General features: G+C 44.3%; 1 protein-coding gene across 2 annotated transcripts in view; it reads left to right on the forward strand.

The window, feature by feature from the left end:
* Positions 1 to 12,825, forward strand: part of DNAJC16 (DnaJ heat shock protein family (Hsp40) member C16) — a 36,598-nt gene extending 23,773 nt beyond the window's left edge. For both annotated transcript variants that reach the window (XM_064363331.1, XM_064363332.1), the window contains exons 9-15: positions 2,574 to 2,757; positions 4,732 to 4,914; positions 5,086 to 5,162; positions 6,718 to 6,798; positions 6,881 to 6,979; positions 7,893 to 8,063; positions 8,575 to 12,825. In XM_064363331.1, coding sequence (XP_064219401.1) covers positions 2,574 to 2,757; positions 4,732 to 4,914; positions 5,086 to 5,162; positions 6,718 to 6,798; positions 6,881 to 6,979; positions 7,893 to 8,063; positions 8,575 to 8,974 — 1,195 coding nt within the window. In that variant the 3' untranslated portion in view covers positions 8,975 to 12,825. The remainder of the gene's footprint in view (positions 1 to 2,573; positions 2,758 to 4,731; positions 4,915 to 5,085; positions 5,163 to 6,717; positions 6,799 to 6,880; positions 6,980 to 7,892; positions 8,064 to 8,574) is intronic.
* Positions 12,826 to 14,168: the final 1,343 nt, after the last annotated feature.

The following is a 14,168-nucleotide window of genomic DNA, read 5'->3' on the forward strand; positions in this document are numbered from 1 at the left end:
GTAACACTTCAGCTCAGACCTGAAGGATGAGCACAGTTTAGCCAGGAGTCCAGGAGTGACTGGGTCACTTTACAGAAGTGGAATATGGAAGAGTTATTACCTCCACCAGAGCATTCCACTCAGGGTAAGTCTTCGGAGGTCTTGGGAAGGAGCAAGGATAATGATTAAACAGTACAGAAGTATAGAGTACTGAGAAAATGGATTAGTGGGAATCAGGAAGGCTAAGTTACACGCATTCAATAAAGTATGAAGAGTTACTATACCAAGTATCTTAAAAGTCTAGAAATTCAAGGAATATATTCATCATACCTTCTCAGGTGAATGAGTCAGTGGCTTTAAATTTAGGGCTGTTTCATCTGTAAAAGGTATCTGGATATAGAAGGAAAATGTATCAATCATATTATTTGAAAATATGAAGCATAAATAATTTCCCTGTGTTTCTTGGCTTTTCAGATTCCTTTATAGTCTTAAGAGTGAAGAAAAAATGACTTAAATATAAAAAAAGAATATCCTTGACTGTAAGGATTGTTTATGCAGTCTTCAAAAATTATCCCAAATCCACACACTTCTCACTTTTAAAAAAATGTTTTTTTACAAAAAAATTTTAAAAAGAAAAAAAAATTTTTTTTTTTTTTTTTGAGACGGAGTTTCGCTCTTGTTGCCCAGGCTAGAGTGCAATGGCACGATCTCGGCTCACTGCAACCTCTGCCTCCTGGGTTCAAGCGATTCTCCTGCCTCAGCCTCCTGAGTAGCTGGAATTACAGGTATGCGCCACCATGCCTAGCTAATTTTTAGTAGAGACTGGCTTTCTCCATATTGGTCAGGCTGGTCTCGAACTCCTGACCTCAGGTGATCCACCTGCCTTGGCCTCCCAAAGTTCTGGGATTACAGGCATAAGCCACCATGCCCAGCCTTAATTTTTTTTTTTTTAATCATTACCCTGGAACAAGCCACCATCATCTCCCAGTGAGACCCCCTGCAGCCTTCCAACTAGTCTCTCTGCTCCATTCCACTCTTGTACCCTCCAGGCAGGTGTCCATAAATGAGCCGGTGATCTTTGAAACTGCGAATCAGGGCTGGGTACAGTGGCTCACACCTGTAATCCCAGCACTTTGGGAGGCCAAGGTGAGTGGATCATGAGGTGAGGAGTTCGAGACCAGCCTGGCCAAGATGGTGACACCCCATCTCCCCGTCTCTACTAAAAATACAAAAATTAGCCAGGCACAGTGTCACATACCTATAATCCCAGCTACTCAGGAGGCTGAGGCAGGAGAATCACTTGAACCCGGGAGGTGGAGGTTGCAGTGAGCTGAGATCGTGCCATTGCACTCCAGCCTGGGCAACAGAGTGAGACTCCCATCTCCAAAAAAAAAGTGCAAATCAGATCCAGTCACTCTCTATCCTGGGGTCTTTGCATTTGGAGTTCTCTCTGCCTGGGATGCTCTGACCCTATTTCCTCTCATGACAATGTCTCCTCAGTTGGCATTTCCCTGACCAACCTGTCTGATAGATTCCACCCTCTCTGGCCTCTCTCTGTCCCCTGTTGTTCATCTTTTTTTAAAAAAATAGCACTTGTTGATACCTGTCACGATGTATCTGATGTATCTGTTTTTATTTGTTTTCTGTCTTCCCCACTGGAATATAAGTTCCATGAGGGCAAGAATATTGTCTGTCTTACCTGGCATATACTAAGTGCTCAGTAAATATTTCTGGGAGAATGAATAGCTAAACTTTCCATTGGAACCTTGCAAAAGAAGCCCTTCAGAATGATGCTCAGTGGACTCTGGCCTGAGAGAGATTTGACCAGCCCTCCCTGTAGTGGAAGAACGAGGACAAACAGTTTCTAAAAGGCCCTGCTGACTAGGAGCAGTGGCTCACACCCCTATAATCCTAGCACTTGTGGGGCCAAGGTGGGTGAATCACTTGAGGCCAGGAGTTCAAGACCAGCCTGGCCAACATAGTGAAAACCCGTCTCTACTAAAAATACAAAAACCAGCTGGGTGAGGTGGTACATGCCTGTAATCCCAGCTACTTGGGAGGCTGAAGCAGAGTCATTTTAACTCAGGAGGCAGAGTTACAATGAGCTGAGATCGCACCACTGCACTCCAGCCTGGGCAACACAGCAAGACTCCACCTCAAAAAATAAAAGGCCCTACTACATCAGAGATTCAGTGACCAATCCCTTAAAAAAAATTCCTTCCTGGCACAGTGGCTCACACCTGTAATCCCACACTTTGGGAACCTGGGGTATGAGGATTGCTTGAGGGCAGGAGTTCAAGACCAGCCTGGGTAATATAAACAAAATTGTATATAATTTCATATGTTATATATAAAATTTAAAAATTCCTAAATGTGGTAAAGAAGTTTGGTTTGGGAAAAACATCACAGATTGGGAAAAGGAACAGTTTGTTAATGACTTGGAAATCTTCCCTTAGTAGAGATGTCAGCTTTCATTGGGCACAGTGTATTCACTTCTGTATGATGAGCTCCTCTTCACCTTCACTTGCCGTTATAAGTGCTGGCCCTGCCATCAGGGGTTGGTTATAAAGCTTTCTCTTTTTGTTGTTGTGCAGGTACTGTGTGGTTTTACTGACTCCTGAGACTACCAAGTTGAGCAAACCCTTTGAGGCTTTCCTGTCCTTTGCCCTGGCAAACACACAAGACACAGTGAGATTTGTGCATGTCTACAGCAATCGGCAGCAGGAGTTTGCCCACACCTTACTACCAGACAGTGAGGTGTTTCAAGGGAAATCAGCGGTGAGCCACAGAGTTTCTCCTCATCCCAGGCTCTTCACAAGCACGTGGCACTTGACTCTGTTTCCTTCTTCCTTGGGAGTGTTGGATACAGATTTAGGAAATCTGGAACTCTGAAGGCTATTTTCAAAGCCTACTCTTTTTTTTTTCGAGACTGAGTCTCACTCTATCGCCAGGCTGGAGTGCAGTGGTGCGATCTCGGCTCACTGCAACTTCCATTTTCCGGTTTCAAGCCAGTCTTCTGCCGCAGCCTCCCAAGTAGCTGGGACTACAGGCACGCACTACCATGCCCGGCTAATTTTTTGTACTTTTAGTAGAGACGGGGTTCACCACGTTGGCCAGGATGGTCTCGATCTCTTGACCTTGTGATCTGCCCACCTCGGCTTCCCAAAGTGCTGGGATTACAGGCATGAGCCACCGCACCTGGACTTCTTTTTCTTTTCTTTTTTTTTTCTTCTGAGATAGGGTCTCAATCTCTCTCCCAGGCTGGGGGTATAGTGACATGATCTCAGCTCACTGTTGCCTCAACCTCCCAGGCTCAAGTGATCCTCACACCTCAGCCTCCCAAATAGCTGGGACTACAGGCATACACCACCACACCAGACTAATTTTTTGTATTTTTTGTAGAGATAAGATTTCACCATGTTGCCCAGGTTGATCTCAAACTCCTGAGTTCAAGCAGTCCACCCGCCTCAGCCTCCCAAAGTGCTGGGATTACATGAGTCACCGCCCCCAGCCAAAAGCCTACTCTTAAAACAATTTTTGACCTGGTCCATTTGCATTCTGGATGTTAGCCTCAGACCTCCACAGAAAGCATCTTTTCTATCAGTAAATGTTAAAAGTCACCAGTCCTTTTAACCAGTTTTTCACTATGGCAAGTCTGGTCTTGCAGCATCCTAGATCCTAGATTTTACAAATCTTTAGGCCACCAGTAATGTGCTCTAGAAAATTCTGCCTCTGTCTGCCTCTTTCACTTTCTCCTGGTTGATCTCTCCTACCTTTCCCCACCATTGTCATCACTCCCTACAGAAACAAGAAATTCTCCTCTGACTTTTCCATCATTTTGGCAATCATTGGAAAATCTCTCTAAAAACAAAGGTCTCTCTTAATATTAAGTCAAAGATTATAGAACAAAATCTATTGAGAAAAAAAAAGAGCTTTAACTTTTAACAAAAGTTTAGGAAAGGCACCATAACAGTTGTTTCTTGGGCCGAGCATGGTAGCTCACACAACCCCAGCACTTTGGGCGGCCGAGGTGGGTGAATCACTTAAGGCTAAGAGTTCAAGACCAGCCTAATCAATATGGTGAAAACCCATCTCTACTAAAAATACAAAAATTAGCCAGTGTGATGGTGCATGCCTGTAGTCCCAGCTACTCAGGAGGCTGAGGCACGATAATTGCTTGAACCCAGGAGGCAGAAGTTGCAGTGAGTCAGGATGATACCACTGCACTGCAGCCTGGGTGACAGGGTGAGACTGTCTCAAAGAAAAAAAAAAAAGTTACTTCTTTTGTAAGAAAGATTTAGGTCTGTTGCAAATATTTTAGAATTATCAATATTTGTGTTTAATTTTATTGCTGACTTCACTGGGTCCTTTTTTCCATCCTCCCTAAAAAAACAACTGTGGCTGGGCGTGATAGCTCACGCCTATAATCCCAGCACTTTGAGAGGCCGAGGCAGGTGGATTACCTGAGGTCAGGAGTTTGAGAGCAGCCTGGCCAACATGATGTGACCCCATCTCTACTAAAAATACAAAAATTAGCTGGGCATGGTGGTGCACATCTGTAATCCCAGCGACTAGGGAGGCTGGGGCAGGAGACTTGCTTGAACCTGGGAGGCGGAGGTTGCAGCGAGCCGAGATCACGCCATTGTACTCCAGCCTGGGAGACAAGAGTGAGACTCCATCTCAAAAAACAAACAAGTGTAACTTAATCATGCTTTTGAAACTTCTGATGGTTTTTCTCTCCTTTTCTTCCAGGTGTCTATCTTAGAAAGGCGCAACACAGCGGGAAGGGTGGTGTATAAAACCCTAGAAGACCCTTGGACTGGGAGTGAGAGTGATAAATTCATCCTCTTGGGTTATCTTGACCAGCTGCGTAAAGATCCAGCTCTTTTGTCCTCTGAAGCAGTGCTTCCCGACCTGACTGATGAACTTGCTCCTGTGAGCATCGAGGCCGAGAAGGGTGGGACGCCAGGAGGGCTCATGAGCGCACAATGCTGGTGACAGATTTCTGCTCTGAGCAGAGGTCCAGCAGCAGCACTGTGTTGCAGGGTAGAGGGACTCTGCCTTTGGGGTTCAGTCCTGACCATCATCCATTTTCTGTCTACGTAGGTTTTTCTCCTTCGATGGCTCTACTCTGCTTCTGACTACATCTCAGACTGCTGGAATAGCATAGTTCACAACAACTGGTAGGGATATTGCGAGGTTGAATTTCTTTTTCTCTGTTAATACTGTGTCACTGTTTTTCTTTTGAAAAGAGTTCATCATTATTAAATTTCAATGTACACTTGATGGGGCAAGTGGAAGAATGTTTACAGTTTTTCTTTTTCTTTTTTTTTTTTTTTTTTTTTTTTAAGATGGAAGTTTTGCTCTTGTTGCCCAGACTGGAGTGCAATGGCGCTCTCTCAGCTCATCGCAACCTCCGCCTCCCGGGTTCAAGCGATTCTCCTGCCTTAGCTTCCCAGGTAGCTGGGATTACAGGCTTGCACCACCATGCCCAGCTAATTTTGTATTTTTAGTAAACATGGAGTTTCTCCACGTTGGTCAGGCTGGTCTCAAACTCCCAACCTCAGGTGATCCGCCTGCCTCAGCCTCCCAAAGTGCTGGGATTATAGGCATGAGCCACCATGCCCAGCCACTTCCCTTTTTTTATATTGGCTGACTGATGCTTTCTCACTGGCTGGGAAAGGATCAGCCATGGCTACCATTCTGGGCAGCAGAGCCTGGGACTGTCTCTTCGTCGGGGAACCTCTGGTGCCTGGCACAGGACCTGACACACATGGAGTCCAGTATATAGATGTAAAAGGAATGAGTGAAATAACCTGCAGAGGGAGACCCACTGCCACCCACTGATGAGCTCATGAGCCCCTGAAGGCAGAACCACATCTCATTCATGTTTGTGATTCCTGGCACCCAACACAGTGCCTGAAAAGTGGCAGACCTTTGCTGAATGTTGGTGGGTGGATAAAATTTCAGAACACCAGTCCTAGATGAAATCTTGTAAGATCAATTTTGTCTCCCTACTCCACCCTTCTGGGCTACATCCGAATTATTCTGACCAGAAAAAAAATCAGTAAAGTTGAAATAATTCCACGTTATCAGAAAATTCTTCCATATTTATACCTTAAATCCTTTATTATTCCTTTTATTGTTTCCTTATGCAGAATTTATTAAGCATAGCCTTTTTTTTTTTTTTTTTTTTTTTTTCCTGAGATGGAGTTTTGCTCTTGTTGCCGAGGCTGGAGTGCAATGGTGTGATCTCAGCTCACTGAAACCTCTGTCTCCCGGGTTCAAGCGATTCTCCTGCCTCAGCCTCCTGAGTAGCTGGTATTACAGGCATGCGCCACCACGCTCAGCTAATTTTATAATTTTTTTTTAAGTAGAAACGGGTTTTTCCATGTTGCTCAGGCTGATCTCGAACTCCCAACCTCAGGTGATCTGCCTGCTTCGGCCTCCTAAAGTGCTGGGATTACAGACGTGAGCCACTGCGCCTGGCCAAGCATAGCCTATTATAATGAGCTATAAAATTAAACTTTTAGAATAAGCTATCTGTGAATTAGAACACTGAGCAAACAATCTCTACCTTTCCCTCCACCGCCACCCCCAACCAGGAAAAGCTCTGTTTGCCTGAAATTAGGAAGAGTTTATTGGTGTGAATAATTTCTGGTTTGGGATTTTTCTCTTTTTTTGAGCTAGAGAGAAGAAAGTTTAACTTGAGCTAATAGTTCGCCAATTTGGTTTTAGGCGGGAAATGATGCCTCTGCTGTCCCTGATCTTCTCTGCCCTCTTCATCCTCTTCGGCACAGTCATCGTTCAGGCTTTCAGGTAAATGTCCTGTGGCTTCTCACTGCACCTCCATGCTCGGTGTTGACACTTTTTTTGTAAAACGGCTTTTTTCTTACTTTAGTGATTCAAATGATGACCGAGAGTCAAGCCCTCCCGATAAAGAGGAAGCCCAAGAGAAGACTGGGAAGACTGAGCCAAGCTTCACCAAAGAAAACAGCAGGTTTCTCTAACAAAACACCAAACTTACCTCCCTGGCACCTACCCCCCAGATCATGTCATCTAATAACACAGCATTGGAACATACAGTGTAGAGAAGAACTCTCCTGCACCTCCTTCCATGTAAAGTGTGGATACGAGGAAAAGTCACTGTGACTTGTGTTTACTAAGAGCCTCTAGGTGTTTAGATGCCTTAGATTTCATAATGAAGGCCGAAGGAAAGAAGCATGTCAGGCAAGTGGTAGGTGAGCCAGAAGGAGGACGTGGTTTGTCCCTGTAACTGTCAATGAACGTGACCAGTCTTGAGCACACACACACATCCAGCAGCGAGAGGCCAGGGTCTCTGAGATAAAGAACACAGACTGAGCGATAGTTTTCTTCATTCTGTCCTAGAGCAACTTCTGCACCTGAAAAGCAGCATCAAGCTGGGCACAGTGGCTCACACCTGTAATCCCAACATTACGAGGCCAAGGTGGGAGGATTGCTTGAGCCCAGGATTCAAGACTAGCTTAGGCAACATGGCAAGACCCTGTCTCTGCACAAAATTTATAAAATTAGCTGGATGTGGTGGGAGGCACCTGTGGTCCCAGCTACTTGGGAGGCTGAGGTGGGAGGATCACTTGAGCCCAGAAGGTTGAGGCTGCAGTGGGCCATGATCATGCTGCTGCACTCAAGCCTGGACAACAGAGTAAGACCGTGTCTCAAAAAGAAAAAGAAAAGCAGCACAGAAAGGCTGTTTGTAGGTCAGGGATTACCAAGTCAGGCCATCCCCATCCTACCAATGTGTTAGGCTCAAAAATAGTGAATAACATACCTAGTCTGGTTAGAACGTAGCATTTTCTTTCACTTGTTCCTTTTCAAAGTAATGGCTTTTCCCTATCCTGACAGCATCTTAACTCCTCAATATTTCTCCACAGCAAGATTCCTAAAAAAGGCTTTGTGGAGGTAACTGAACTCACAGATGTAACATACACCAGTAACTTGGTACGCCTGAGGCCAGGCCACGTGAATGTGGTCCTCATCCTGTCGAATTCTACCAAGACCAGCCTACTACAGAAATTTGCTTTGGAGGTCTACACATTTACTGGGTAAGTGGTGTGTGTGTGTACGCATGTATGTATGTGTGTATGTGAGGGGGCAGGCACACTGAAATTGCACACTTTTCTCTTTGGTCTTATGGGGCTTTATTTGTGTGGCAAGATGCTGGCTGTGACCTTTCCAATCCAGACATCTGAGCCACTGAGACAGGGACCTCTTTTTCTACTTCACTTCGTGTTCTGTTGGTTCTGGAGGGAAAAGCTTGAACTCAGTGTTTTTCTCTGAGCCCTTTCAGCAAATTGACTGTTCTCTAGCCCTAGTGTGTTTTCCAGAAGACCAATGTAAGTTCCGCCGAGCAAGGGATCGGGGCATGGGTGACTGAAGTTGTCACAGCTGCTAGAGGGGCGCTGGCTCCCACAGAAAGCCTTTGTTTCTCTGTGTTCAGGCCCCACCCAACACAAAGCATTTTCCTATGATTTTAAGTTTCACTGGGGTATTTATTTTCTCAGCAATTAAATGTGTCAGGAAATACCCTGAGTCCTCATTCTCTTCTTCCTGCAGGAGCAGCTGCCTACACTTCTCCTTCCTGAGTCTAGATAAACACAGAGAATGGCTAGAATACTTATTAGAATTTGCTCAAGATGCAGCCCCGATCCCAAACCAATATGATAAGCATTTCATGGAACGTGACTACACTGGTTATGTACTGGCCCTGAATGGCCACAAGAAATACTTCTGCCTCTTCAAGCCCCAAAAAACAGTCGAAGAGGAGGAAGCCATGGGGTCATGCAGCGATCTTGACTCTTCCCTCCACCTGGGTGAATCTCGAGGGAAACCTTCCTGTGGTCTTGGATCCAGGCCCATCAAAGGAAAGTTAAGCAAGCTCTCCTTGTGGATGGAACGCCTGCTGGAGGGCTCCTTACAGAGGTTTTATATCCCATCATGGCCTGAACTAGACTGAGAAGATTTTCAAAAGGGATTTGAACTCTTCAGACTTTTTAACATGCCCCTGTGAACAGGTATTTTTAGGACTCAAACTACCATAATGAACAGAGTATAGACTTTAGATTGCTCTTCTAGAACCATGGCTAGAAGAATCTTTCCTTTGTCCTATTCTAACCTAGGAATGAAAAACACCACAAGTTTGAATTCCCTAGATCAAAATCTTTTCCTCTGGGTTTTATTTTTCCTCACTGAATGCCACACCATTGAAAATAGACTGCTCATCCCCTCTTCTTTCTCATCCCAGTCCCATGCTCACCCCACCCTCTGTCCTGTGTCTTGGAGAAACACAGGGCTCCATCCTGCAAACGGCATCTGGCGGACCCTCCTGAGCCTGTCGTGCAGGCCGGGTCATTGGCCCTTTCCCCAGCCCCGGCCCGGTTATGCTGCTGCCATGGCGCATGCTCTTAACCCTGAACAAACCACAGCAGCTTCTAGCCCCGCATCTGGAAAGAGACCCCTTTCCAAGCAATCTCACATTTACTGGTTGTTCTGGGAGTAATTGGCTAAAAGTATATTTTGGGGGTATCCCCCCAACAACAGTTTGTTAGCCAGGGTTTGAAAAGGAAAGGAGTGAGCGGGCATTCTGCATGTGAGTTCTCAAGAAAAGGAAAGGGAGGCTGGGCAGTGGCTGAAGCGATGCAGCTTTGAGACATGCTGTGAGCATCGCATCTGCCGCCCCAGTGCTGCTGGTGGCCAGGGGAGGGTCTGCACAGCAAGAAGTACTGCGATGACTTTGAGCCATTGACATGTATGATTTCAGATGCCTTTCTGCCTCTCTCGATTTTAGGGTATGGATATTAGGAGCCATAACTTGTAATCTTGTTCTCTGAATGTAGAGATAAGCTGCTATAAAGCCAGTAGACGTTACACTGAAGAGAAATTATTCCCACCTGCTATGAGTCAGGCTCAAGGAACTTCTTCACTCTAATAGCGTCTCTTTAGTAAAATACCAGACATGTCTTTGTATCAAGGAACTTCAGATTTCTCAACAATTGCATTTTGAACACTGTTACCCCAAAAGTGCTGTATCTTCAAGTCATCTTTTGTAGCAAGTGAGCCAAGACTTATTCTAGACTCCCATTTTGCAGAAGGCTTACTTTCCACTTCTGGCCTATATTTTGATGTCTCATCTTCATTGTTTTCACTCTTAACTTACAGCTGTTTGACGAGTAACAGGGTCAGACTGGCAGTCAGCACCTGAGTGTGCTGAGCTCCAGTGTATAGTGGTCCCCAGGCTGGCTCATACCAGCCAGTTAGAGAGCATACCCTTTATTTTTCAGGGCAGAACCACTAGTGGTTCTGAGTTTGAGTTTGGACAGTTTCAAAGAGTGGTCCATTCAAATGTCAAAGCAAGTTGTCTTTGGCGGCTTTGTGAAGGGTGAAAATCAGTGATGGGACATTTACTGAGTTAGTATTCCTTTAAGCCACTTGGATCCTGAATAATTTAAATCTTGAGCTACATTGGCAAGTAATAAATTATTTAAGGCTAGGAATTCCTATAATTTCATGGAGTCTATAGCTTTATTAAAAAAGAAATCATTGCCAGGCTTCATTCTCCCATATGTGGGAGAATGTTCATTCTAAAAATGAACACTTCCTCTGAATGCTGTATCTCTTTTTTTTTTTTTTTTTTTTTGAGATGGAGTCTTGCTTTGTTGCCAGGCTGGAGTGCAGTGGTGTGATCTCTGCTCACTGCACCTCCACCTCCTGGATTCAAGTCATTCTCCTGCCTCAGCCTCCTGAGTAGCTGGGATTACAGGTACCCACCATCACACCCAGCTAATTTTTGTATTTTTAGTAGAGACAAGGTTTCACCATGTTGGCCAGGATGGTCTCGATCCCTTGACCTCGTGATCCGCCCACCTCGGTCTCCCAAAGTGCTAGGATTACCGACGTGAGCCACCACACCCAGCCTGAATGCTGTATCTCATGGCACTTGGGCCAAATAGAAGTGGTCAAGGAATTCATTTGGCTCCTTGATACATCAATCCTCAAAATTACTTTCTGGGTCTTTTATGGCCAGGTTGCTTATATAAGTAGTGTTTTGGTTTGGTGGTAGGCTTTAATTTTTAATTTCTGATACTAATGAAATTCCTGACTAATTTCTGAAAACCAAAAACTCTCCAAGTTTATTTATTTATTTTTTTACATGGAGATGAGGTCTTGCTATGTTGCCCTGGCTGGTCTCAAACTCCTGGCCTCAAGCAGTCCTTCCACTTTGGCCTCCCAAATGGCTGGGATTATCAACATGAGCCACCATGCCAGATTTATTCAGTTTTTAGAATTTTTTTTAAAATAAAAATCACCTTCAGACAGCTGCACCTTCCATTTGCACTAGGAAAGGAAAGTAGTGGGACTGGCAATGTTTCTGGCAGATGTTTCATCCCAAAAATTCTTCTACAGATCCATTTGGAGCTGGTGCCCTATGAGGCCATTAGGGAGCTTTTATTGTCAATTGAACTTTACCCTTGACCATGCACGGCTTTCCTCCTGAATGCTTCCACGAATCTGTTTACTTTTGTGTCAAACGTATGAGCCATTGTCATGCTCAGCCTGTGCCACCATTGCTCTGTCTGATGTCTGAGGTATGTGATCATACAGGACCTGGCTTTGGTTCTAACACTCTGGTCTTTGAATATCAACACTGATGTTTTTAGAGATGGGTTCTTCTAGTTGATACAGACTATGCATCACGTTTAGCAGACGGGGTGAAACGGGCCTAAGACAGGTCTTTGCAGAATACATGCCAATTTTAAAAAAGAAAAAAAATTTATTGCTCAGTAGTTTGTTGCACAATTTTTGTCTAACACTGAGGTCCAACTAAAGAACATTTCAGTGGGGGAAGCTGCCCTAACTTCCATTAGGGGCTGTGGTCTCACTGCCATCACTTATTAGCTGTGAGAATTTGGTTGTAGTTTTCAGGTAGATTGGTTTCTTCCTCATTTGCAGCCTATTGATACTTGTTCCCTTTTATTTATTAATGTCCCAATCAATTTGCAGCTGCCATCATTACACAAATATTTTTCTATTACAAAAAGAAGTATAATCTGACTTTTTTTAAGTGATTTCCTTTGTTTGGGAATAGAGATTGGAAGCACATACTCAGACCTTTTTTGATTAAGTAGAATCCTTTCTTTCTTTCTTTCTTTCTTTTTTTTTTTTTTTTTTTTTTTGAGATTCAGTCTCACTCTGTTGCCCAGGCTGGAATGCAGTGGCACGATCTCGACTCACTGCAACCTCTGCCTCCTGGGTTCAAGCGATTCTCCTGCCTCAGCCTCCTGAGTAGCTGGGATTACAGGCCCATGCCACCATGCCCAGCTAATTTTTGTATTTTTAGTAGAGATAGGGTTTTAACATGTTGGTCAAGCTGGTCTCAAACTCCTGACCTCATGATCCACCTGCCTCAGCCTCCCAAAGTGCTGGGACTACAGGCGTGAGCCACCATGCCCGGCCTTAAATAGAATTATTTAAAAGCTGATGCCAAACATCTTTACAGATGAACTGTAGTTCCCATCCACATGTCTGACATTGTCCCTTAAAAACAAACACAGTGTGGCAGCTGCTGAATCTGTTCAGTCTGTCAAGGAGGATGATTATACTTGGGAGAGATCTGAAAAGAAGGTGAATATTTTGCACTTTTGATACTCTTAGGAACAAATAACTTATTGGCAAATTGTTTCTTTTTTATGTTTTGGGTGTTTTTTTGTTTTTTGACTTTTTTTGTATTGTGAACAGGCACTGAAGCTGATATTATTTTAAGATTACAGAATGGAAAAAGAAATAAACTATTTTAATGTGTGATAATTATGGGGCAGCCCTTGCATTGCAAGATGGTGATTTGATCATGGACACATTATCAACTACATTGAATTTGCATGTACTCAACATATGCTTAAGATCAGCACAGCTTAACTGCAGATTTCAGGAATTGCTGTCACAGAGGGTACAGCAACTTGAAGAGCAGATACTACAAAATTGAGTCTTACAGGAAGCAAGTTAAAATAAGTACCATTAAGAGCCCAGCTGATGTTTTTTTGTTTTGTTTTGGGGGAGGAGGGCATTTATTTATTTATTTTTATTTCTTTAGCGTAGACAGTGTTGCACCATGTTGGTCAGGCTGGTCTCAAACTCCTAACCTCACATGATCTACCCACCTAGGCCTCCCAAAGCGTTGGGAATACAGGTGTGAGCCACTGCGTCTGGCCTGCTTTTTTTTTTTTAAGAGATGGAGTCTTGCTGTGTCACCCAGGCTGGAGTACAATGGTGCAATCTCTGCTCACTGCAACCTCCACCTCCTGGGTTCAAGCAATTTTCCTGCCTCAGCTTCCTGAGTAGCTGGGATTACAGGCTCACACCACCATGCCCAGCTAATTTTTGTATTTTTAGTAGAGACAGGGTTTCACCGTGTTGGCCAGGCTGCTCTTGAACTCCTGGCTTCAGGTGATCCGCCTGCCTTGGCCTCCCAAAGTGCTGGGATTACAAGTGTGAGCCACCACGTCCAGCTTTATGTTTTCCAGTTTAGAAGGCATTTTGTGTACCCTTCTAGGTTTCTGAGCAGGAAGTTTATTAGGCTCTCTGTGTTCTTTAATACTTTTTACTTATGTTCACAGTGGTCCTAAAGCCAAGATGCAGCCCTAAGCTCCTCATAGAAGGAATTGGTTTTTTTTGTTTTGTTTTGTTTTTTGAGATGAAGCCTTGCCTTGTTACCCAGGCTGGAGTGGCGTGACCTCAGCTCACTGCAACGTCCGAGCTGTATTTTAAGGAAGATACTCAATACTCTAGGAAGTAGATCATCAAAAAAATTTAAAAAGGAAGAAAGATACTACAGAAATATGGAATGCTTATACAGTATTCATAAGGTTTTTTTATTTTTTTAATTTTTTTTTAAATTTTTTATTTATTTATTTATTTTTTTGAGACGGAGTTTTGCTCTTGTTACCTAGGCTGGAGTGCAATGGCACGATCTCGGCTCACCACAACCTCCGCCTCCTGGGTTCAGGCAATTTTCCTGCCTCAGCCTCCTGAGTAGCTGGGATTACAGGCACGCGCCACCATGCCCAGCTAACTTTTTGTATTTTTAGTAGAGACGGGGTTTCACCATGTTGACCAGGATGGTCTCGATCTCTTGACCTCGTGATCCACCCGCCTCG

The sequence above is a fragment of the Aotus nancymaae genome, unplaced genomic scaffold, assembly GCF_030222135.1.
Source record: "Aotus nancymaae isolate 86718 unplaced genomic scaffold, 86718_ANA_hifiasm-v0.15.2.pri h1tg000053l, whole genome shotgun sequence".
NCBI lineage: Eukaryota > Metazoa > Chordata > Mammalia > Primates > Aotidae > Aotus > Aotus nancymaae.